The sequence below is a fragment of the Cavia porcellus genome, unplaced genomic scaffold (genome assembly GCF_034190915.1).
Source record: "Cavia porcellus strain 051 isolate PalLab524CR breed Dunkin Hartley unplaced genomic scaffold, mCavPor4.1 scaffold_20, whole genome shotgun sequence".
In the NCBI taxonomy this organism is placed as follows: Eukaryota; Metazoa; Chordata; class Mammalia; order Rodentia; family Caviidae; genus Cavia; species Cavia porcellus.
Genome location: NW_026947503.1, coordinates 34261724 through 34288921, shown reverse-complemented (window position 1 = coordinate 34288921; position 27198 = coordinate 34261724). Strand labels below are relative to the sequence as shown.

The 27198-nt window shown below is 36.7% G+C and overlaps 1 protein-coding gene across 4 annotated transcripts in view; it reads right to left on the bottom strand.

Annotated features, from left to right (window-relative positions):
- The window catches only part of Dym (dymeclin), a 415428-nt gene that overhangs the window by 114672 nt on the left and 273558 nt on the right, over positions 1-27198 (bottom strand). For all 4 annotated transcript variants that reach the window (XM_063231704.1, XM_023566826.2, XM_003474053.5 and 1 more), the window contains one exon: positions 14287-14389. In XM_063231704.1, the coding sequence (XP_063087774.1) occupies positions 14287-14389 (103 nt within the window). The remainder of the gene's footprint in view (positions 1-14286; positions 14390-27198) is intronic.

Below are 27198 nucleotides of genomic sequence, written 5' to 3'. Positions count from 1 at the left end.
AGAAAACACCAGATAAATTCAAACTGACGAATATTCTACAAAATAACCAACTAGTCATCTTTAGAAGGGGTTGGTGAAGCAGACCAGGCTCTTGAGGTCAGAGACCAGGAAGGTTCACCCGGAGTTACACAATACTGGAAGCTCCCATTGGTGCCCTGTTCTCACTGAAAGCAGATGTCTACACCCAGCAGTGTTCTGGGGGCAGCCTGGCGCCTTAGACTTGCAGCATGGACAGAAACATCCTGGCTCTACCTCCACTTCTTAAACCCAGGTTGAAGAAAAAAGCCACACAGCCAAAACAATAGAAAACTTTGTTTTATTATACTTTGATTGTATTAATATTTCATTTTTTATTTCTTAATTTTTAAAGTTTTAAAAAATTCTTTGCGGTTTTCTTTCTTCTGTATATTTCCCTCTATATTTTATTCCATTATTTTACCTTTGTTCTTTCATGAGTGTGGTAGTGTACTTGTGTTTCTCTTCTTGCCTTTTTCTTCCAAATATACTTTATGGAGAGTAAGGGAATTCTTCCTTGTCTCTTTACATCCCTCCTGCTTTTTATCCGTATCTCTTCTCCTGACTTCTTTCTCCTATGTCTTAATTATTCTCAAATTTTTTCTTTCCTCACCCATTTCATTTGACTCCCTTTAACATTTTCTTAAAGATTTATATGAATCATAGAACATTTTCCCATTTCCATTTCCAACTACTGATTTTGTACCCAGTCTTCCCTGCTATTGTATTTCCTTCTAAATGTATCATCAGGATTCCTTGCCACCTTCCTATTTCTTCCTTTCCACACCACAAAGCAGAGGACTTAAAAAACAAACAACAGGGGCTGGGGACTTAGCTCAGCGGCATAAGCTCCTGCCTTGCAAGCAGGCAGTTGTGATTTCGATCCCTGGTACCAATAAAAAGGAAAAAGAAAAAAAAAAAAGACAAAAAACCAACTTGTTTTCTTTTTTCTCTTCTCTTCCTACCTCTGGCTTTACCCCCTCCCCATTGCCTAAGCTTTAGTCCACTGACTCTGTAACACTACTGGTGAATGCTGGTTTTCACCATTAGAGAAGACAGAACCATTGCATTAATTTACTGCACATTTAATTATGGGTCAAGATTTGGGTTGTTAGGATGCTTGTATGATAACTGTGCATTTCTTCTTTACGAGAAAGCGAGACCCAAAACAGGGTTGCATGGTATGTAATTTCTCACTGAGCCCTAATAGATACCACTGTAACAGATTAACCTGTTACTGATATAGCTGATTTGATTACACAGGAATAATCCTGATTTGGTGGACAGTTTTGTGCCAGTGAATCTATCCTCCAAAGCTACTGTCATACCCAGGCAGAGGGACAGCAAGAGGTCCTAATCCAAAAACTTGTACTAGATCAGATTCTGCAAGAAGGTCTGCATCCTAGCAGAAAAAAATCCTGAGTCTGAGTTAACTTTAGTATTACAGTGGAGGCATCAGAAGAGTTCCTGAGGTGTGAGCACTCAAACTAGCAAAAACCAAACCAAAAACTAAAAACAAAAACAAAAACTACCTGGGAATCACATATGCAATGTTTTATTGGAATATTTAATCGTGTTCCCATTGGACTTCTTATAGGTTTAAGTTTTTGCATATTTCTTAATGTATTTAGTAATGTGGGGCTATGCTATGTTCTTTTAAGGTTTCCTTTTTTTAAGGCTGCACATTGTGTATTCTTTCATTGGCTCTGACTTAATTAATCCAGGTTCTCTCCCTTGTCTCCGCTCCCTCTCAAGTCTCCCTCTCCAAGCCCTGTGACAGTGTTAACACGTTCCTCCTCCCCAGTTTTCAGATTTCCCATACTTAGTATCACAGTCCCCCAGTCACTTCCGTCTTCTCTAGTATTCCTCAATCCTCCTCATCCTAAGCTTTGGCTCTTCTGTATCTTTGCTAGCTTACTATCCTCTCTTTTCAGCATGTTCTGACAACCACATAGCTTTTCTCAATCACAAATTGAACCCCATTTTCTCCCATATTTACCCTTGCCCCCACAAATCCTCAATACTAACTCCAGTATAATCAGACCTTGCATCAACCTTTTCTTCTCATCTCCTACTTCAAAACTGCCCCTTAAGTGCCTAATACTCCTCATTCACCCACCTCCCATTCTTCCCACCTCATCACAAAACCACCACAAATAATGAACTCTTTCAGTGTGCACAGAGCATAGACAAAAGATGAAGTGTAACTGCAAGGACTATCATATAAAAGTGTTGTAAAATTGATAATCTGTGCATGCTGTTATAAATAGAAGACATTTTTTTCACCAAAGTATAAGGACAGAGTCACCCGTCCCCCCAAGAAAAGAGAGGAGGAGAAAAAAGAGGGTTATATACAATAAATATATATAACAAATAAACACAGATAACAAGTAGAAGAATGGGGAAGGAAGATCCCCAGACCTTCCCAATTCTCCCAAAGCATAGCAGGGGGTCACAAAGGGTAAACAACTACCAGATAGTGTAAATCTGTGAAAAATTCTTAGATGGGATAAAGAAAATAGATGACTTCAAAGAGGAAATGAACCAAAAGTTCAAAACAATTACAGTCAATATGACCACGGTAAATTTCAGAGAAACAGGCAAAAAACTTCACAAGCTAACCAAAACATTCAAAATCTAAATGACAGATTCAACAAGGATATGGAATCCTCAAAAGATGTCAGATAGAAATACCTGAAATAAAAAATAGTATAAAATTCATAAATGGCAGAAATTACCAATGTGAACACAGATTGTCTGATATTAAAGACAAATTAGTAAATTGTGATAAAGATCTCAAGGAAGCCAAAAAGCAAGTAAGACAACACGAGAAGACTATCCAGCAGCTACTAGATGTTAACAAGGCCAATCTAAGGCTAAAAGAGGTTAGAGAAAAAACTACAAGACAGCACAGATGGATTTACTAACATGCTTACAGAAATTATAGAAGAAAATTTCCCTACGAAATATAAGAAAACAGTTTAAAATACAAGTAAGTGATACTTAAAAGTTCACCAAGGCATACATCCTCATTAAATTCACATATAACCAGCAAAGCCCCACAATTTTAAAGGTAGTCAAAGAAAAACAAAAAATCACATTTAAAGGTAAACCAATTAGAATCACAGCAGACTTCTCACACAAATCTTGAAGGCAAGGAGAGCTTGGACTAAAGTATTTCAAATCCTAACAGCAAATAACTTCCAAGTAGATTTAACTTTCCCATCAAAGCAATCCTTCAAAATAGAAGGAGAAATAAGGTATGTCCATGAAAAAGGCCTGGGCAGAAGACAAACGAGGGCTAAATCAGTTGTAGAGAAAATATTCAAGAATATTTATTCCCCTTCTCAAAGCTATCTTTCTCAAAGAGTTAAAGATATATTACAGTGATACAAGCATGTGATATGCATGTACAGTGATATATACAGCACAATTTATAGCTAAATGTTGGAAACAACCTATACCAACCAACAGATGAATGGATAAAGAAAATATGGTATTTATCAAAACGGAGCATGACTCTGCCATAAAAAGGATGAACTTGAAGCGTCTGTAGGAAAGTGAGGACACAGTGAGACCATAATAGTAAATGAAATAAATCAAAGACACAAGCATAAATATCACATTCTTTTTCTTATATGAGAAATTCAAAATAAAAACAGCAAAATAAAGACAGGTGATAGGATATAGGGAGATCTTTCTCTCGGGAATGGAGAACAAGAGATGGAGGGAGGGAGGAGAGAGGGGAGGGAAAGGTGATGAAAAAAGAATTAAGGTGCTAAGTACATCTAATCAACTCTCAACAATAAATGTAATCATTATGTACTGCAAACATGTACTAATTGAGAGAAAGACACACACCCAGACAGAGAGAGAGAGAGAGAGAGAGAGAGAGAGAGACAGCGCACAACTGGTACTCAATGCTATGAAAAGAGATGGGCCCGGCATGGTAGTGCACGCCTGTAAACGCAGCACTCAGGAGACTACACCTGACCATGTGGTTTAGAGCCTTTTAGACAAGTTTGCAGAAGGACTTTGGAAAGTTTTGAAGATGTGGCCTTGAGTAGTGATAAAATGCTGTAAAGACCCTGATGGATGATATTGGTCAGATAACAGAAGATCAAAATGTTGATAGGAATGCAGATGGTGAAAACTAGTCTCAGGAAGTTTCAGATAGAAAAGAAGATGCCACCAAAATTCAGACCAGAGGTCATGTATATTATTCTCTGTTAGAAAAATCTGTCTATGTTTTGCTCATAGCCTGACACTCTGCAAGAGAAAGAAAATAAGGGCAATAAACTAATTAATGTGGTGGAGGAAATTTCAAGACGGCTCAATATTCAATCTGTAGCATGGGTACTACAGGCTCATGTTAGCCAGATCATTTATAGTAAGAATCAAGGGCAGAAGGAAAAACAGAAAAATTTAAACTTTGGACCCAGAAGGAATATGTGTAAAGTGGGGGCCAAAGGAAGAGTGTTTGTCATTAAAAAGACACTAAGTACTTTGCAGAGGAACAAGAAGAAAAATGCATTTCAGGAATCAACAAGAACACAACCATCTCAGGCTTAAGGATGCAAAAGTGTAAACCTTTCACTGGAGAGGAGTCCCTGAGATGCCTGCTCAAGACAAGGAGCATTACCTCCCTGGGATTAATTTTACCATGCTAAGTCATCCTGGCACAGAGTCTGCTGAAGCCATGGTCCAAAGGAGCCTGGCCACTGCTTCGATGGGCAGCAGACCTTGCTGTCAACCACGTGATGCTGGTTTTACAGTCATGGCAAATGCAAGAGCTATGGGATCAAGAAGGCTTATACCCAGATTTCAGAGGAAGGCCTGAAAAGCAAGTTAAGGAGAGGGCAGTGTATGAAGGTATGAAAATGAAGCTAAAGGTGCTGTGGATATCCTAGGAGTTTGTAGATGCCAGTAACAAATCGCTCCTCCTTTAAGCTGTGTTGGGTATTGTGTCTCAGCAATTAGAAAGATGATTGGTAATACTATATTTTATTAATCCACTCGTTAGCTGATGCACATTTGGGTTATTTTTATTTTTGGGCTACTACAAACAACAGCTCTATAAATATTTGGATTTTGTGTTGGACATAGGTTTTCCATTCATTTGTATCTAAATCCAAAAATGTAACTGTTGGATCATACAGTAATTCTATATTTAACTACTTGAAGAACTATAAATTGTTTTCCAATGTGGTTGAATCTATTTTACATTCCCATGAGCAGCATCTGATGATTTTAATTTCCCTACATTGTCAACATTTGATATTAACTGCCTTTTTGATGCTAGTCAAGCTATCATCTCTTTGTAGTTTTGATTTGCATTCCCCTATCAACTAATGATATCCAGTAATTTTTAGTGTGTTTATTGGTTATTTTTAACATTTTCTTTGAGGGGAAAAAAAAACCCCAATCAGATCCTTTTTCATTTAAAAATGCAATAAAAGCTTTATTGCTTACTTTGACATAGTCCAACAAGAAATATTGGCTGTCCTTCCATAAAGTGATGCAGAAATTCAGACAAGCCCATTGTGTTGGGCCTTAAATCTCCCATTGGGTCTCCTGCATTCAGTTAGCAGGTGATGAAGTGATGTGAAGTTTGGAAGACAGCACACTGGTGAAACTACTTCCTCCTACTCTTTACTGACTACAAAAGTTTTATAGTTCTCCTCTAGATACCAGGGAGTGAAAAATGTTGGTGTCTCCTATGTAACCAGGGAGAAGAAATGGATGGTCGGTTTTTGCTTCACTCAAAGTCTAGAAGCATACTTTGCAAATAGCTGGCATTCAGGAAAGGCAGCTGAATGACTGGAAACCCGCCACATGACCTCTTTCTTTGTTCTTGGTGGTAACTTGGGTTTGGCTTATTTCTGAGGCTTCCAGATACACTGAGTCCTGGTTATTGCAAAGTGAGTGAGCACCTGAGAATTAGGGGCACATCTTGGGTGCCACATAACTGCTTGACAGACTAGAAGTCCCTCTGATCTGGCTGTTTAACTGGTCAGTGAACGGTGGCTTCTGTTATTCCTACCCCTCTAATGTGGTATCATACCACTAATCTTCCTGTAGGAGGCCTGTCATGGGGAACAGGGATAGAGCCATTCTCTAAACTAACATCTGCAGTCCCAGAATGTCCTTCTAATACTGAAGAAGTACAGCATAACTGTAAAAGCTTGCATTGCTAAGCACTTGCTGTGTCAAGGATAGTATTTCAACTTGCTCATTTAATCCTCACAACTATCCTGAGTGGTTGGTTCTACTGTTGCTCTCATTTTACAGGTGAGGTAACCGTGGCCCAGAGAAGCAAACCTGCCCAAAGCCACATACATATATCACAAGCTACAGAATGTTATAAACTACAGTATTTTCTCATTTAAATATTGGTTTATGTTTTTACTACTGAACTGCAACTTTTTGTTGTTGCTTTGCAGTCCAAGGGGTTGAACATAGGGCTTTTCCTTTTTTTTTTTTCTTTTAAGATACAGCCTCGCTACATCACTAAGTTGCCTAGGTTGGGCTTGAAATTGTAAACTTTCTGCCTCAGTCTCCCAAAGTGCTGTGATTATCAGCACGTGCCACCACAGCAGGTCGATTTTCAAGTTTTATAAAGTCCAATTTATCTATATTTTCTTTGGTCACTTGTGATTTTGGTGTTAAGAAGTCTTTAACCGAAGACATAAAACTTTACTCATATTTTTCTTCTTAACATTTTATTGTATTAATTTTTAGGTTGATGGTCCATTCTGACTTAACTGTGCAGTTGGTATGAGGGAGTGGGAAGCAATTCTGGAGCAACTGTGATATAACAGAATCTGTGCTGGGTGTGAAGTCTCCAATGGTAATGATTTACCTTTTTTTTTTTTTTTTTTTTTTTCCAGTTCAGTGTCCTTCTTCAAGAAGTTAACTGCTGGAATGTTTTCTCATCTTAACCTTCACTTTCAGAAATATGACCCATTTCAATTTTATTGCTTGTTATTGCACTATTCAAAAAATTTTACGTCTTCTTAGGTTTAGTTTTGGTAATTCATGAATCTAGGAATATGTCCTCTTCAAGGTTTTTTAATATGTTAGAATACAATTTTTCATTGTAGGTACTAACTTCTGGAGCTCAACAGTATTCATTTTCATTTTGCCTTTTTCATTTGTGACTACACTTATGTGAGTCTTTTCTCTCTTCCTTTTGATGGATGTGGCTAAGGAATTAACTATTTTATCCTCTTAAAGAAACAGCTCTTCAATCTACTGATTCTTTGTATTGTTTTTCTTAGTCTCAATTTTATTAATTTTCACTTTGATCTTTATGATTTCACTCCTTAGACATTGTATATGCTTGGATTTTTGTTGGTTTGTGAGTGCCCTAAGGTTCCTTACTAGATTATTTATTTGAGCTTACAATGTCTTTCTAATGTGAGCACTGCCTCTTTGGACTGCTTTCATTGTGGCTCATGGGTTCTGTACTGGCATTGTTAATTTGGTTCTAGAAATTGTTTTTATTTCTTCCTTGATTTATTTAGTGATTAACTGATGTTCAGGAATATATTATTAAGTTTCCAAGTGTTTCTAAATTTTTTGCAGTTCTTCTGTGATTGATTTTTAATTTCACTGCCCATGGTCTGATAGTAAATATGTAGTAATTTTGCTTCTTTTATATTTATTTAAGCAAGCTTTGTAGACAAGCATGTGGCCTACTTTGGAGGAAGTTCAGGGCTGGTAAGAAGATGGTGTATACTCTGTTGTGGTAGGGTAGAACACTGTACATATGTCTATTCAAGGGTGTGATTCATCTCTGATACTTAACTTTTGTTTAGCTGTTCTATTTCTTTGCAAAAGTGGGGTACTGAGGTTACCTATGATTGTGTCAGTGTTTATTTGACCTTTTATGTCAAGTAACACTTGTTTTATGAAGATACAGTCTCCAATATTTAGTGTATGTATATATATAAGTATTACTTTTTCCTGTTGGATTATTCTCTTAACTAGTATGTAATGACTTTCATTGTCACTTCTGATCAGTTTTAGCATGAAGTTTATGTTATCTGAGAGTAACACTGCTACCCCTGCTTGTCACTGGGGCCCTGGAGCATAAAATATTGCTTTAAATCTTTTGACTTTTAGTCTATAAATGCTTTCTTGAATTAGATGGGTTTGTTGTGGGAGAATGGAAATAAAAAAGAATTAAGATGTGTTATGTACATGTACCTACTACCTAAGATGAATGTAAAAGTCATGTAATGCAAACATGTACTAATAAAATAAAAAATTTTAAAACTACTGCTTAGCTCAAATTTCAACTCTTTTTAATGAAAACTGTCATAATACTTCCCCTGTTTCCCAAAACTTTTTTCTCTTGTGACATCCCGCAAGTTTGGTTATAGATCTTTTATAAAATTAGACATATGTTGAGTTATATTTTACTTATGTTTTTCTAGGTAGTCTTTTTATTACTATGTGATTCCCTACATGTAGGCACTATCCCTTTTTTCATTTTTTACCAACCTAAAGTAACTCTAAAATAGAAGTTTAGCTATATAATGTTCTAATGTCACCATCATTGGAATAAATATACATGTAGAGCCAGTAACCACAACTAATGGTTTCAAAAGTGACAAAAGTCATAATTTTAAATTGTTTGGATATGTCAATGTACCCAAGATAATTGTTTCCATGTCATGTGAATATTAAATTCTTCGTATCAGTCTTGAGTTAAACAGTGAGTACTAACAAGAAATTTTTAAACATAGAATGACATACATGGATTCCAGTCAAAATATCCCTTAATATATTTCTGAAGAAGTTTAAATGTCTAAAAGCAGATACAAAAGTCATCAACAAGATGTAAGAGGTTATTAACAAAATCTGTCGATTCAAAAAACGAGACAAGTGAGTCTATAATTAGCAGTGTCTTAGGGTTCCACATTGAGAATAAGTAATCACAACTTGATAAAAGTAAGTCTCAAATATATGGGTTTTATTTGTTAAAAAGCTACAGTAAAATTATCAAATCAGATCAAGAAGCAGTTGAGCTGGACGTAGTGGTGCACGCCTGTAACCCCAGGCTGAGGCAAGGAGGATCTTTTTGAGTTTGGGACCAGCCTGGGTTACAAAGTGAACTCAAGCCTAGCCTGAACTGCATAGTGAAAACCTGTTTCAAAAAGACCAAAAAGACCAAAAAGAGGGGGCTGGGGATTTAGCTCAGCGGCATAAGTGCCTGCCTTGTAAGCAGGCAGTCGTGAGTTTGATCCTTGGTACCGATAAAAAGGAAAAAGACCAAAAAGTAAAAAATGAAAGAAGCATTTGAACAATCTTTTCTATTTGTACTGAGCTAAAAAGAAAAAAAAAATGCTACAACTATTTTTGAATATGAAAAAATAGATTTTTTGGTTTTGTTTTGTTTTTCGAGACAAGGTCCTAACTATGTGATCCAGGTCAGCTTTAAATCTGCTATGTTATCCAGGCTGGCCTCAAATTTGTGATGCTCCTGCCTCATTGTCTGGAGTGCTGGGATTGCAGGCAAGTGATACTTCACTCACTAAAAGAATCAATTTTCATATTCACATCATAAAACAATTAATGAGGAAACTTAGTAATGTAGCATAGAAATTTCCCATGCTCTCTCTGTGGAAGAAACTAATCTAGCTGAAGAACAGTCAAACAATTCTAATTGTATATTATATACATATGACTGAAGTTTAAGCCTCTCTCAACTCAGGACAACCCTCAGTGTAAAAATGCACTGAGTTGTCCTTTTTCATCAACTATTTGGTTAATATGGAGTCTATTTTTTTATTTTTAGCTTAGGATATGACAATCACTATGCTTTTAAGTAGCATTCAATCCTACTGGCTCAGAAATAATTACAGAAAATGAGACAGTATACCTGTATATTTAATTGGGGAGTTGTGAGCATGTATCTGGGAAATTACATATTCCACTGGTTCTTAAATACTTCAGTCTCAAGACAGCTTTATACTATTAAAAATCACTGGTGTTCTTAAAAATTATTTTTATGTGGATTACGAGCATTGATATTTACCATAATAGAAATTAAAACAAGAAAAATTTAAAACTCAACAATATATAAACATTTTATTAGCTGTCAGAGAAATTTCTTATCAATCACTGTGTAGCATCTAGACGACAATGAAGTATAGTTGTGAGAGGAAAAAGTAAAAATGAGACACTGACAAGCACTGGAATATGTAGCTCCACTGGAGGGTAGCATCATACTTGCTCAGCAAGTCAAGCATAAACCTTTAGCTACTGTTTGGTATATGCGCTGCTCAAGTGAGCACATTAGGTACTGTTTACACTCCTAATTTTTTCTAATTCTGGCTCCGCAGTCTGTCTGGCTAGGGTCTTTTTGTCTGCATTTAATTTCTGGACTTCAGATGACAAGTCAGCCCTACAGAAAGATGCAAAAGCTCTTTGAACAAAAAGCAACCTAATTTCATTTCTATGATTCCACCTAGAATAAAAGTTAAAACTCTTCTTTTGCACATAGTTGTTCAGGTGAGACAGAAATAAGGGAAATAAGCCACAAAACACTGTGACAATATTATTATTAAAAACTATGGTGATAGTTTAAAAAGCAGTGACAACCATTTATTGCTTTTGTTTTCATATACCATACTCTGTAACATTTGATCAAGGTTGTCTAAAAAGTACATTATTATTTTAAAAAAAGAAACTGTTGAGAGATTCTCCTTTAAAAATTCTGTGCTTTGGGTCACTGAATTGAATTTTATAAAACCTTGATATACAGTCAGCTAAACATGGGCAAGTCAACAAAGACCTCTCCTGTCCCTCTGGCAACTTTCTCTGTCATGAGCCTTCCTCCCCACAGAAAATTGGAGGATAATTTTTGTTTTATTTCCCCCTAAGCAGCCAGGGCAGTTTCCTCATTACCTAAGACTTCATTGAAGAGTTTCTCCTGAGAGGTTCAGACAAGCATGGTTGTAGTAAAGTAGTAATACTAATGTTTTTGTAACTTGCAATTTTCTTTCTACATCTTTACTCAACTGACTTGTCAATTATATAGTATGAGTATAAACATTTTCTTAATAAACTCAGAAACCTCTAGGTAGACTAAAAAGTACTCTGTGTACTACAGTGAAAAGAAAAACATCATTTCTAAGCACTTATTCAAACACTTTGCTCATGGAGTTTATCCAATCTTGGTACAGCAAGTGTGCATCTGGGAATCCACGGCTACATCAAGATTCTTTTTCATTCCTTTTCTATCTTTTATGAACAAGTAGTCTAAAGTACTAGTTCATGACACAGAATTTTATGTGGCTGCTGGCAAGGACTCAACCAAAAATAAAATTTAAAAAGGAGGAAAATATTCAACTTTTCTTGATAATTACTACATGAAAAGAGGACAATAAGAGTGATTTCAAATGTGCAAATCATATATACATGGTATTTTGACCAAGAAAACACTGAGTTATCATGAAGGAAGAGTATGTTGTCATCCTTATTTTTAAGGTTACTGCTGATTTCCTTCATCGCCTTTCAGGTCCAAGGCAGAGGGAATGAGTCACCGTTACCATCACTACTACTGAATCTGTGGCAGGCATCTTCTCCAATTAATGGCAAAGAAAGGCAGCAAAACTCAAGTTCACAAACCTCGTTTGGAAAATATTGTGATTTCCATACAAACAAAAGTTAAAATAAAGACTATTAACAATAGATTTTAAAGAGAATTTTTCTAGTATTTCTAGGGAGCAGATACTTCAACAAATTTAATTTTTGTTTTGTGAGAATTTCATTAAAGAAGAAAATAATTAAATAGTGACTCTCAAATGCCTGTGATAAATTCAAACTGTCAAACTGGGCATGGTGGTGTACACCTGTAATCCCAGCACTCAGGAGGCTGAGGCAGGAGGACTGCCCCAGTTCAATGCCAGCCTGGGCTACATAGTGAGTCCAGACCAGGCTGAACTACACAGCAAGACTGTGTCTCAAACAAAACAAAAAAAGCAACAAATTTAAACTGTTCTATACTGCATAATCATGATTGGAAAATATCATTAAATATGACTTATTTCCCCTAAGAAATATCAATTTTATGGGCTTCTGATTAAAGAAAAATGTGCCTCGGGAAACTTCAGTTTACTATAAAAATTCAATGCTTGTTGTGGAATAAATGATGAAACTATTATACGAATTAAGTAACAATTATATAAAAGTGACTAAACACATACGAAACAAATTCATGTTCTTTAATATAATTCCCCATTGCTACCTTGTTTCACTGACAATCTCCAAAGAGGTATCAGAAAGGGATTTTTTTTTCTTATCACAAGTCAAAATAAGTATAGAATTAAGTGAGCAGTTAAACTAATTTTTAAAAATTTTGGACTATTCTACTTAGCAAGAAAGTCTTAAAAATTCTTTTCTGGAAATACAAACTTAATACCTTAATAGGATGACAAATCCTGTATGGCATACTAGAGACAAACACATACAAGATAAATAAAAGACAAGAAAAATAGCAGCAGTCAGGTTGTGGCTACACAGCTATCTTTGTTTGCTGGTGACTGATACCGGTCTGGGTATCATATCAGTCTCGTATCAGCTCCACCACTTAGAAATGAAACAAACCACAGGACACAAGCAAAACAACTCTTCAACTGTCTGATATGCACTGCCATTTCAAATACCAAATTTAAAGATTCTCTAATAAATTCTCCAAATACCAATTTACTAAACTGTTGGGTGACACAGTGAGGCTTCAACTAGAATTTCACGAACTTCTTCTGTGGCAGGATTATTTTTAGTGCCTTCACTTAAGCCATGTTCCAAAATCTAACAAATGTCACAGATAGAGGCCCTGCCCTAAAGGGACTTATAATGTACTCTCCTTCCTACTTTCATATAAACTCCCCTGAGTGCTGCTTCTATGCTCCATGAGCATCTCCCCAGATCAGGCAGGAGTAAGGAATTGTCGTTAAAGTGGGTGAACAAAGGCAACATGTTACAGTGCTCCTCTTCCAACTATGCCTGATAGGTTTATAGTAACATACTAGGAAGATGACAGCCAGCTGGATTGTCTTTCCCATGAACGACACCTGGGACTTTAAGACTGATGGGCTAGCTAAAGGCTCTCATGCCACCAGGACACGTTTTGGGCGGGTAGGAAGAAAGGTAAGAGTTGAGGTTGCCGTCTTACACCCAAGTGAGCAAAGGAAGAAACCTGGCTGGTAGAGCACAGCGGAAGAATAAAGGACAAGCAAAATGGAATAAAGATCAGAAACAAAATGGATTTAAAAAAATCATACCCCAGCAATATATGCACACCCATGTTTATAGTGGCACAGTTTGCAACAGTCAAATCTGGGAAAAGCCTATCAACTGGTGAATGCAGAAAGGAGATGAGACTTTTTTATACAATGAAGTACTACTCTGCCACAAAGAAGGATAACCTCGAGACATTCTGGGTAAATGGGTGCCCCTTGAGACTGTACTCTTAAGTGAAATCAATTGGACACATGTGTAAGCATCACATTGAGTCTCTGGTACAAGAAACTGAAAGTGTAAATAAGGACAAGATGTATAGGAGGTATTATGGAACAGGAAGAAAATGTTCAAATGGGGCGGGAACCAGGGTGGGAGGAAGGGAAAGAAGGGAAAAGTTAAAAAAAAAAAGAAAGAAAAAGGAACGAAAAAATGGAAACAAAGCTATTGCAAATGGGGAGGGAGGAGGGGTTGAAGGGATGGTAGGGGACTGGGGAAAAAAGAAATATATCATGTACAGGTACAAATTCTCTATGATGAATGTGATTATACACACACACACATATATACATATATATATATATAATGTACTAAAAAATCTGATTGGAAAAGAAAAAAATAAAATATAAGAAACAAAATGGGTCTCAGTAACTTCTGAACCTCACGGTCTGTCAATTTTAGGTTATAGTTCTATATGAAATCCAGGTGTATTCGCTCCTTTTTCCCTGAGTTCAGTGAGAAATATCTGTATATTCCCTTAAAAATCCCTCCTTTCATTTTGTGTCATCAGGCTGAATGGGTTTCTTAATTTAGATATTAGGATTACTAATTATTAAAAATAACTACTACTTTAGGGTTTTTTTTCTTCATCCATTTGACAGCAATCACTAAAAATTTTTTCACTTGAAATTTCATTCCTTTATTTCATAGAAGTTTTTGAAAGCAAAGATTTTGAGACGTATTGCTATTTATTAATTTAACAATGAAAGGAAAAATTTTATCAATGAGAGAACTACTTACATAATCTGGTAGAGGAACATCATTGGAACTCAGTGAACCTCTCAAGGACTGTGTGGCTTGTTCCAGAACTTTGTTGTGTTTTTTAGATAGCAAAGAAAACAAACTGAAAAAAGAGAAGAGAAAACCCCAATTATATTGAGACCTGTTATCTTTTCTTGGTCTAATATAGAATTCTAAAGTTTCACAGCATGTTAACTATTCTAAAATCTACTTGTAAATTATTTTGCATGCCTATGTTAACACAAGATTAATATGTTTCAAACACAGGATATATTTTCAAAAGGTTATTGTATCAAAGAAAACAGTGGACAGTATTTGAGAAAACACTAGATATAAACTAGCTTTATCCCTCACAGTGTAACCTATTAGGAACTGCTTGAGTTTATTTATCTTAATTTTTTCATCTCTTAAATGTGTGTTGGATTAGACAGAATATTGCTCACAGAGTGTGCTTCTATGTTATCGTTTTATATCTTTATTTCTTAAAAAATGATATTATATATATGTACTTATACAAACAGACACGGAGGTGCACATATGCATGAGCGCACCCACATACAGACATACACACCCCCTCCTCTGCACCTCCCCCGTATTGAGCCCTTGGCCTCATGCATGTTATGTAAGCCTTTCACACCTCATTTCCTCAGTCTTTCTAGATTAAGGATGTTTGTTTGTTTGTTTGTTTGTTATTTGTAGTACTGGGGACCAAACCTAGGGTTTCCCACATACTATGCAATAAGTCTACCACAAAGCATTTTCCCAACCCCAGATTGTTTTAACTAACATCATCAAAGAAAAAAATTCTTTAAAACACTTACTGGTAATGCTAGGAGTTGTGTAAGTCAAATACAATGAATATTCTTTAAATCTCTACTCAAATACAGTGGAAATAAAAACAAAGGGAGAGAGAGGAGAAAATGGTGGGTTGCAAAATCCAGCCTCTCTAAGATCTGGACTCTATAGAGAGGATAAAAAATAACCACCTGGTGAAGATAAAAAGAGCAGTGGTTCACTGGGAGTCAGGGCAGGACTGACAGGAAAACAAAGCTACTGAGAACCTGGAGAGATGGACCTTACTGCAGAGAAAAGAATAAAACAACTGGGCTCTCCCTGGCTCATAACTCGTGGGTTACAGTTAGGGTTAGAGTTAAAATGAAATATTCAGAAGTTAACATAAGCAAGTAAGTGAAAGATTTCTACAGGGAAGACTAGAGTACTCGGAAAAAGGAGATCAAAGAAGACATCAGAAAATGGAAGGATATCTCCTGTTTCTGAGTAGGCAGAAACAATACTATAAAAACAGCCATACTTCCAAAACAGATATATAGATTGAACACAATCTCAATCAAAATACCAACAGCATTCCTAGAGAACTGGAGAAAACAACCCTAAAATTCATATGGAATCAGAAGAGATATAGAGTAGTAGAAACAACCCACAGCGAAAAGTGCAAGGCAGGAGGCATCACAATCCTGAACTTCAAGTTATAGTCACAAACAACAGCATAGCAGCATGGTATTAGCAAAGAATCAGACATGCGGTTCAGTGGGACAGAACAGAGGACACAGAAACAACTCCAGGCGCAGTCAGCTACTTGATCTTTGACAAAAGGATGAAAAATTTACACTGGAGGAACTACAGCCTCTTTAGCAAGTGGTACCTGGCTATTTTAGACGCAGAAGACTGAATCTATCATTCACTATGTACTAAACTAAAATCAAAATGGTTGAAAAAACTAAAACAGAAGTACTTAATCTGTTGAAAGATAAAATAGATAAAACTCTTTAAGTCATAGGTATAGTCAAGAACTTTTAGAATACAATTCCAATGGCACAAAAAACCACCAAGAATCTGTAAATATGACCATGTGAAATTTAAAATCTTCTGCACAGTAAAGGAAACAACCAACAGTGTGAAGAGACAACCTATTGAAGAGAAAAAAAGACTTGCCTGATATGCTTCAGATAGAGGACTATATCTACAATATATAAAGAATTAAAAGGAAACCAAAACACACTGACATTCCATCTTACTCCAAAAAGAATGGTTATCATCAAGAAATTACATAGTGACTACAAAAACAAAACAAAAAACAAATCAGATAACAACAAATGCTGGAAGGTAGTAGGGATACCTGCACTGTTGGTGGAAAGGTGAACTAGTTTAACTGTTATGGAAATTAGTATGGTATTCTTCAAAAAAATTAAAACAAGTAATTCCATTGGGCCCAGCTTCCTCTCTTAGGTATCTTTCTGAAAGAGTTAAAAATATCAGATTAACAGTGATATGTGTATATCCATGTTTATAGCTTCATAATTCACAATAGCTAAATCTTGGAAGTGGTCTATATGTCCATCAACAGATGAATGGGTGAAGAAAATGTGCAAATACAGAATGGAGTAGTACTCTAATATAAGGGAAGGATAAATGACTCATTTGTAGAAAAATGGATGCACCTTCAGTTCATAATGTGGAGTGAAATAAATGAGAGAGGAAAATAAAAGATAATAAGAAATAGTGAGATAGATCTTTTGCATATGGGAAGAGGACCAAGAGGTGGAGGGAGGAGAAAAGAGATGAGAGGAAAGAAATTTGCTGTGTACATATGCTAACTTCCCACAAGGAACATACTTATTATGTACTACAAACATGTACTAATAAAAACACATCATAAAAATGATTATATAAAATTATTGGTTAATAGGTCATATGAAACTGAATACACACTAAGTACATATTTAAAAGACAGATTTCTGTGAAATGAAAGTCCAGTAAAGTTTCATGAAGAGGTTAGTCCTGTTTTTATTTTATTTTATTTTTTTTGAGACAGGATCTCACCACGCAGTTCAGACCAGCCTTGAGCTCCCTGTGTAGCCCTGGCTAGCCTTTAACTCACGGTTATCCTGTCTTAGCTTCAGAGTGCTAGGATTACAGCCATGCGCCACCATGCCTGCCTGGGGTTAGTTCTTAGTTTTGAAAAGAAAGATTTATTTACGCAAGAGAACAGAGGGCAGTTTAAAAAGCAAAGCACAGAGGCAAAAGGAGGACAACGAAGCCTGGAGTGGGAGTGCGATGCAAAGATGGAGGAAATAAGCTAGGAAGGCACAGGCTTTTCTTTTCAATCATTTTATTTGTCTGGGTCTTCATTTAAGGTCTTACTTTGTTTTATTTTTCCACTTACATCTAAAAATAAACATCATGCTTTCCATTCAATACTATTCCCATGGTAATGAACATTATCAGTTTATTGTGTGATTCTTGAAATGTTACATGCATCAAGGTATGTACGAAAATGCATACTATATGTTATATGCACTTTTAAACTGCACAAAGTATACACTATACTATACTATGTACTTTTCCATGTAACAATAAATTCCTTTGTTTAGCCCACACTTTTTTTTTTTATGTATTTTTCCATGTAACAATAAATTCCTTTGTTTAGCCCACACTTTCTTTTTTTGTACCAGGGATTGTTCGCTTGCTGCATAGGCACTTGGTGCTTATGCTGCTAAGCTAAATCCCCAGTCCAGCCCACACTTATTGAGGGCCAGTTCAGGGGCAGTGGTGCACACCTGTAATTCCAGCATCTGGGAGGCTGAGACAAGAGCATCACCATGAGTCGAAGGCCATCCAGGTTTATATAGTGAGTTTAAGGCCGGTCTGAACTACATAGTAGGACACTGTCTCCAAAAGACAAAAACAAAAAATAATTGCAACTGTTTCCAGCTTTTTATATTATAAATAGCACCACAATCAACATAACTTTTAGCAGAACTGACACTCACTTGCTGTAGGATAAATTCATTGAAATAAAGCTTCCATGGAGAAGAGTAACTGATTACATCCTAGGGTATATATTTTAAAATATACACATTATTTTGCAAGAGATGCAAATGAGAAGATAATATATTGGGATTCCATGTTCATGTGAAAATGCATAAAGACAGACATTAGATGATTCTAATTGGGTATAATACATTTTCTGTCATAAAGTTTGCAAGTTTTTTGAGGCTGAAGAAAAGTTTGAGGTCAGGTCTAGCACAGGACATGGCAAGATTCAAGAGGCACAAACTGAATGACCAACAAAACTGCCTTTAAAGACGAGAGCTTCCTGGGGTTAATAAGAAGACAAGACAGAGCAATGCATTTTGTTATGTTTATAAACAAATAGCAACTCCAGAGCTGCCTTACAGGCTCACTACATCTAGGATATTCGGTCTCTACTTGTCTCTCTCTCATATTAGTGCACCCTCAGAGCACATAAAAACAATCTATGGTAACTTTCATCATCAATTTGAGAAATTATCATATGTATCTTGGAAATGTTAGCAAAAATACTTGAAACAGTCCTTTGGAAAAAGAAAAGCTCGGCTGTTTACTTATTTATTTTATAAGTAAATACTAACAATCTGTTTTTGTGTTAGTAGGAGACCAAACAAAGAAGTAAGCTTCAATTCTAACATAAGGTACTCAGTTGAGCATGATGGAAAATTTGATTTACTAAAGACATCAGATGTTGAAACAGCACACCCCAAAAAGCCGTGGACACTGATTCTGGCTATATTTTTAAAAGTCTATGTAAGAACAGATAATTTGAGGTCATTCTAGGTTTTTCCTTTCTTTTTCTTTTTTTGGTATTGGGAATTGAACTCAGGACTTCGCACTTGCCAGGCAGGCGCTGTACCAGTGAGCTATATCCCCAGCTCACTTCCAAGTTTGTATCACGAATGAGAAACAGAATTCATACTCTGAAGTTGTTATCCTCATACAAGTTAATAGGCTTTTTACTCAGATCTTATAGCTAGTGCTTTCAAAGTTTTGTGTGCTTTTTTTAAGTTCTAATTTTGGATTTCATTTAACATTTTTAAGGCAAAATGACTTAAATTTATATGAGACATGACTTGCAAATTGCTGAGTGAGAAAAGTTACTTTTGCTTAATGCTCATCAAAGTACTTAGCTCTAGCTTATGCCAGTTAGAGTAAGTCATAAAGACATGATGTTTGTATGTAAAAAGATAAATCTGGATATAAAAAGTGTGCTCAATGTTCAGATTACTTTGTTTTAAAAGTCTAGTTTTAAACACAAGAATGGGCTTTATAATGTGGGTTAACAATGACGAAAGTGAACACAACCCAACACTGATCCAGGATACAACGAGTAAATAACCTTTAGGATACTCATACCATGAAACAACCATATAGCAATTTGAAGTGATCTAAAGCTAGGTATATTAATGTGGATAAGTCTCAAGCACAATGCTAATGAAAAACAGAGATTCTTATGGAACATGGACAAAGTGATTAGTTATGTTTTTCATAGTGTAGAACAATTAGATGGATTTTGTAGATGTAATACACGAAGTAATAATATAAAATATATATGGAATAATACACTCTACATTTAGATGAGTCACTGTTTTCTGAGGAAAGAGGGAATAAAATAGGATCCAGGAATAGAAATATGGAATTAAGTGAGGCCCTTGGTCCCCTTAACACTGGATATATACATCAGGGGTTGATATATTACTATTTTTTGTATGTGCTTCAAATATTATATACATTTAAAAATCTGATAAAAAGAACATGTTATCCTGAAGAAAACAGAGCCCCTGCCAACAGATGACATTTCACAAAAGAAAGCTGCATGTAAATAGAATATGTGTGGTCAGCCCAAACTGGGACACGCTGAGAAGATCACAAGCTGCAGCAAATGGCTGCCAGTTGAGGGTGCACAGATGGTGACAGGAGATGAGACCAGAATGAAGACAGTTTGAAGACAGACTGTGAAGGGCCACTCACGGCACACATCAAAAGCCCTGGACTTTATTCTATACACACTTGAGAAGCTAATGGAAAATGATGAAAGAGACATGGTTCCTTGCCCCCAAGGAGCTCAAGTCTAATGGGATAAGAAAAAAAAAGTTTACATCTGAAATCAGAGAATCTGAAGAGAGTGGATCTGAAGAGAGTGCTACTTGTGCACAGAGGAAGGTTAGGTAGATTCTGCACAGGAATTCCAGTGTGACTACAGCCTTTCAGGTTAGGAGCTTGCTAATTGGAAAAGCAAAGGGGGCGGGGGAAGAACCATCCAGAAAGGCGAAGCAGTACACAAAGTCAATCAAGACACTCCAGGGACATAACTAACTTTAGTTGAGACTAGAGGAGGTCTGTAAGGGTGAGTGAGACATGGCCAGAAATGAAACTGGTAAGATAGCAGGGACCAGATTTAAAAGGCTTTGTACCTCAACCTAAGAGGTTTACACCTCACCTTGTTAAGTCACTGAGACAGAAAGTCAATCAAATATTTGCCAAGGGCACACTATGTGTCGGGCAGTGTGAGAACCGCCTGAGCTAGCACAGCAAGTGCAAGCAGCACAGTCGCTGTGTTACTTTCCCAGCAGGCCCCGCATTCTGGGAGGATGCGCCTTCTCTGTAGACTAGGATAAACGTGGCATGTAGGGGGTCAGTGTTGAAAGTTATCCACCTGTACCTGAGGGCTAGAACAGGACAACATTTCTGGTGATGATGCCTGAGCATCACCGTAGATAATAACTAGGAGTTGCCTAAACAAATTAGGCAACAGAGAAAGAAATCTGCACAGAGAAAAGAACGAAAGAGAGGCTAAGAAACCCGAGCACTGCTAGCACAGAGACAGCACTATTCATGTGCAGCCAGTGCTGTGGACACGACTGAACAGGGCAACAACGCCGGGGTAGGCAGGAGAGTTCGTAAAGCGCCTGCCGTGTCTCATGTAGAACCTTGACTTCATCTTGCAAGAGCGGTTTTGTGACTGCAGGACTGCAGTGTGAAGAAACAGCAAAAGTGAAGCCTCTGTGATGTGCATTCGGGAGGAGGGCAGGACGGGTTGCAGGAAGGATGGCGGTGACCCCTCATGCATCTGAATCCTGATCATCTTCCCTGCATGCTCCCATTTCACAGGTCACTGTGTCCCTGTCATGGCACCCCAGGGCTCAGAACCAAAGTTTGAAAACCACTCCTGACCAATGAGGTATAGCTGCAATTATATTTACTTCAGAAAAATTTCTCTCCTTTGAAGAGAAATGATTAAGAGAACAGAGGTGGAAACTAGGAAACTTCATAAAGCATTCATATTATCCAAAAGAAGAGATAAGAAGGTCCTGAATTAAAGCATGTAAGAGCTATTTAGAACAGGCAGAGTGAAAGGGAATGGCAGGTAACTGATGTCTCTTAACTCAGAAAAAGTAGTCGCTGAGGGATAGATAGTCAACAAAACACCGAAAAGCTGAAGGGCAGGGAGCGGTTTGGGAAAACAGAATAATAGCTCTCATATACATGGTGCTCACTGAGTATGAGGCATTTCCATCAAACAATTATGTGATATGGGTACCACCACCATCCGTATCTCCATCCCTAACTGCCCGTTTTTCATTCCTGGGAATTGAACCCAGGGCCTTTATTTTGACTTTCCCAGCCTTTCTTTTGAGGCAAGGTCTCACTAAATTGCACTAAATTGCCCAGAAAGGACTCAAACTTGGGATCTTCCTGCCTCAGCCTCCCAGAGTGCAAGCCAGTGATATGCTTCCCCTCCCTACAGTTTTGCCTTTTCTAGAGTTTCATTTACAGAAGACCATGCCATATGTACTTTGTGTCTGCCTTCTATCAGTCAGCATGGTGCCTTCCAAGTTTATCCATATTGTTTTGTCTATCCATAATTCATTTTTATTGTTCAGTAGGTTTCCATCACACAGGTATACCTCAATTTCTTTCATCTCCTTACAAGTTGATGTACTATAGAGTTTGTTTTCAGTACTGTGCTATAATGAATAAGGTAACAGAAATACTCTTATACAAGTTTTTGTATGAACATATGCCTTCATTTCTTTTAAATAATCCTATGAATAGAATTGCCAAATTTTATGCTATTTGTTTAACTCTACAAGAAACTGCCAAACTGTTTCACATTCTTCTTGATATTTCACTTGGTATTTTAGTCTTTTTCATTTTAGACATTCTAGGGGATGTAAAGTAGATTTTCCCTATGGTTTTAATTTGCATTTTCCTAATGGATTTTAAATATCTCTTCAAAAATTTGCCCATTTAAAAAGAGCATTGCGGGGCTGGGGATTTAGCTCAGCGGCATAGGCGTCTGCCTTGTAAGTGCACCGTTGTGAGTTCGATCCCTGGTACCGATTTAAAAAAAAAAAAAAAAAAGAGCATTGCTTTTCTTTGCAAGTTGTAAAATTTATATATTCTTGATACAAGATCTTTGACACAATATCTTTATCAGATATATATTTTGTGAATACATCGACAATCTGTGGTTAGGGTGAGGTAGGAGACTGAGTTGTGTTTTTCATTTTCATTTTTAAAAATCCCAGATCATCATTTCACACTTTGGAAGGTACAATATATAGCAATGTTTTAAAATGTTTTTGTTTCTCACTGTTTTTAGCAAGAATATAAAATATTTCTGCACACTGCCCTGTTCTATGTTAAATTCACTTATCGATTTTATATTTTTATAGATTAGAATTTTTTAAACCAATGAGCATCTTTGAGGCAAATATCTAAATAGTTATAGACCTGAAAAGACAGTTTAAAATATTCTTTTCCAATCTAATTTTTTATAATTTTGTTTCCTTAACATTGTGCTGCCAGGTCCTCTAGTACAATGGTGAATAAATGTGAGAGCAGGGATCCTTGCCATTTTCTTTGTCTTACAGGAAAGGCATTTAGTCTCTCATGTTAAATGTATTTTAGCTCTAAGTTCTTTTTTCATTAGTACATATTTGTAGTAAACATAATGATTACAATTATCATGGGGAGTTGGTAATACATCTTAATTGTTTTCTATCTTTTTTTCACCCCATCCTTGCCCTAAATTTTTTTAATGTCTTTTATTAGGTTAAAAAAATTATCCTGTATTCCTTGTTATCTAAGTGTTGTTTTTTTAAAATCATAAATAGGTGTTACATTTTGTTAAATGCTTTTTCGGCATCTACTGAGACACTCTTGTGGTTCCCTTTACATCTGTTAAGGTAGTAGATTTATTGGTTGAATGTGGAATATTAAATCAACTCACAGTTCTAGATAGGATCCTGATGGTTATCTTTTTTATACAACAATGATGTGAATTAGTAATAAAAATGATAGCATTTACTAAGAATATACTCTGTGCTAAGCATTTCTTTTGTATTTATTAAGTTAATATGCAGCTGTTTAATGAGGAAAATATTGCTGTTACCATCACATTAATATGAGGAAACTAAGGTATTACAGAGGTTAAATGAGCCTGCCAAGGATTATAAGTAGTAAGCAGTAGAGCCAGAATTTACATCTTGGAAATCTGACTAGACCCTGAACTCATAACCATTTATTATCTCCTCTCTGGAGTTATTTTATAATGATGGTAGCTATTATTTTTTTCTGTCTGGTATCATATACTCTCACCTCCTATTTTAGGGACAGAAACTGTTCTCTTGAAGAAAGCAAGTTCACTACACAGGTTGTACTGACTGTAATTCTTCATTCCCCAGGTCACAAAGACCAGTCTAAGGACATATGCTCCAAGATAGCTAGAGGGAAACTTTCCTCATGACTGTTCTAAGTAGGGATGAAAACTGGTTTCCCTCTCAGGTTGGAAGACTGTAAAGCTGTGAGTCGGGAGACAGTTATGGTCACAGTTCAACTCCTACGAAGGAAATGTAATGTGTTAGGGGAAGGATAGGTGACGGGCAGGGCGGTGGCTAAAGAATGAATTAGAGAATATATCCAACATTTTCTGCATTTCTACTCTCTGCTCAGCATATTTAAAACAAATCTCACCTTTTAAAATATATATTAGAGTCTGATATGACTTACTTCCTCAGCTTAAATTCTTTGCTCAACTATCATTTCTTCCTTGAAGCTACCATAATCATTCTGCTTACAATCACAGTCCAATCCTGGCATACACTCTTTATACACCCCCTATGTTTTCTGTCTACAATCCTCACTTTCTAAAAACCATGAGCTTTTCTTATACACTTTTGTCATTTCTATCATTACAGTGAAAGGTAGCAAACTACAACCCGTAGGGCAAAGATGCCATTTCATCGGGACACAGCTGTGCCCAGCCACTTATGCTGTCCGTGGCTGCTTTCACGTGATAGTGATGGAGCTGAGCGTGCCTCAGGCCATCCGACAGGCAAGCCTAGGGTTACTTAGTCAGTAAAGTCTCTCACAGAAAAAATTCAAAGATTTTGTTCACTGCTACACTCCCAGGGCTCAGAATACTTGGTACATCAGAGTTACTCAATACTCACTAAATAAAATGCAAAGGAGTAAATGTGGTACTATTGTTAAATTTAAAATGTTAAAGTTTATCTGGTTTCTGATTTTTTGTAGATAAATACCTAGTGTTTTTAAGGCTAGCAAAAGATCTTTTTTCCTTATTTTTACTGTAATAAAAACACAGACTGTATGCTGATTTACCTAGAAATACAATTGCCTTACATTTTAAAATTTTCTATATCAGTATTTTGACTGGATATACAAACTTAGAGAATGGCAAAATTAAAAGGATTTCCTGCTGGATTGAATGTGCAAACATACATCCAGTATGAAAAGCCTTGGCAACAGATGAGAAAATTCAGAGTCCTGAAGGCTACAAAGTAAGCTAGTAGTGTAGAAAAACCATAACAAATGAGCCTATACAATTCCAGTAAGGTGTGGATATTACCAGCAGTGGGAACTAGGAAGTAGGGGAACAATATGAGCTCCAAAACAGAAAGACTGAAAATTTATACTTTAAAATCAGACTTAGTTCCTACTCATGCCCCTCTCAGTCCAACAGATGTCTTTCTGTACCTTTGCAAAAGAATGGAGTTCATTCTCAGAAGGCCTCTGTGAGGCTTGGCAGCTGCTGCACTGAGAGGAGCAATGAAGTAACAACGCATCTGCAACACGGATATTCCGGCTTCCCTCCCCAGGCCACTCTGAGAAAGCCCCCAGCAAGGTTTCCAGACTTAGGAAAAATACCCTCAGAAGAAACTGAGAAACATTCCGACAAACAACCCATAGATGACACCACTTAGGGGTTCCTCAAAAACAATAAAACTGCCCAGTTGGTGCATCCTAAACTGAAGCTATCAGTCAACAAAGTCCAATTCAAGTATGCAAAACTTCCAATCAGTTCTTTAGTGCCTTACATTTATTTATCTATTCATTCATTTGTTTATTTATTTATTTATTTGGGGGGAGGTTTTTTTTGAGATAGGGTCTCACTATGTAGCCCAGGCTGCCTCAAACTACCAGGGTTATAGGAGTGTGCCACCAGGCCTGGCCAGTACCTTTGAAACACAGTATCAAAAAACAAAAAAAAGAAAGAAAGAAAGAAACACAGTATCAACTCTTTGCCAAAGGGCACCAGAGACAGCCAGAAATGATAAACAAGAAAGGAAAAAAGATACACTATAACAACCATTGTTAAATCTTGTTTCCTTTTCTTTAAATAAAAAAAAATCTTGTTTTGAAACTATATTCCTACTGTTTTTTATTCCTGTTGTTTTTTGTTTGCTTTTGGCATTTTGTTTTTTAGAAAAGTAAACACACTGCAGCAAAGAAATGAGGATATACAATTAGGAGTATCAAAGAACTAAAAACAATGCTTGGAAAATGGAAATACGACAAATGAAAAATTTAATAGAAGGGCTGGAAATAAATTTGAAAAAGCTGATCAAATGACAAAAAAAATGGAAAAACAGCTGAAAAATGACTATTAGAGAATTATTCATAAAGTCTAACATAGGATTCTTCTTTTAAAGAGAAAAATGAAGACACTATTAAGGAATTATTCAAGGGAAGTTCTCATAACTGAAAAACTTGCATTTCCAGAATGAAAGTCCACCAAGAATCCAGAAAAGCAATATAAACAAGCAAACTCCCATATTTACAGCACATAATTCGGAATCAGAAGAAGGTCCAAGAGGAAAACAGGGAGACAGGGCCATATACAGCCTGTCAGGAATTAGCACGGCATTAGACATCTCAACATTGCAAAACACTGAGCAATGCCTTTCAAAGGCAGAAACAGCAACTGTGAATTCAGACCTAATACTACCCATTTTCTAAATCCTAGAATAAAGATAAAAGGCTTTTTAAAAATAAATTGCTGTAAAAAGTAAACAGAATCTTATTACAGGCTATGGATTATCGGTAAAGATGACCAGCCCATGACATGCTAACACTGACTTCTGAACTGACTCCGACCACTACGTGACTTTGGCCTTTAAGCGCGGCTATGCGGCTGGGTGCAGCTTCTGCGGGGTAGTTTAAAATGATGACTGCCCCTGCTGAAATGCTGTACTCTTTGCCTAGAATGCTGCCCTTCCTCATTCTACCTTTCTACTGGTGCTTGAGAAGCATAAGAATCTTCGGACTATTCCTAGAAAGCAGAGACCAGTGACTGCCAAGGATAAGATTCAGGTAGTCCTTGTCAAACACAATCCATCAGATCAAATTAGAAGTGACAGAAAGGTGATATAAGGAAGAAAGATATTGATGGCTCTAGCAAATATGGTAAAGACTAAGAATTAAAATGCCTTTGGAGGCTGGGCGTGGTGGAGCATGCCTGTATCCTAGCAATCGGGAGACTGAGGCAGGATTGCTGTGAGTTCAAGGCTAGCCGGGGTACAAAGTGAGTTCAAGACCAGCCTGAACTGCATAGTAAAACCTTGCCTCAAAAAGCCAACAACAAAAAATAAAAAACAAAAACAAAAAGTACCTTCATATAATTAAAAAAAATCAAGTCTAGGGGCTGGGGATTTAGCTCAGCGGCATAAGCACCTGCCTTGGAAGCAGGCAGTCGTGAGTTCGATCCCTGGTACCGATAAAAAAGGAAAAAGACAAAAAAAAAAAAAAAAAACCCCCCCCCCAAAAAAATCA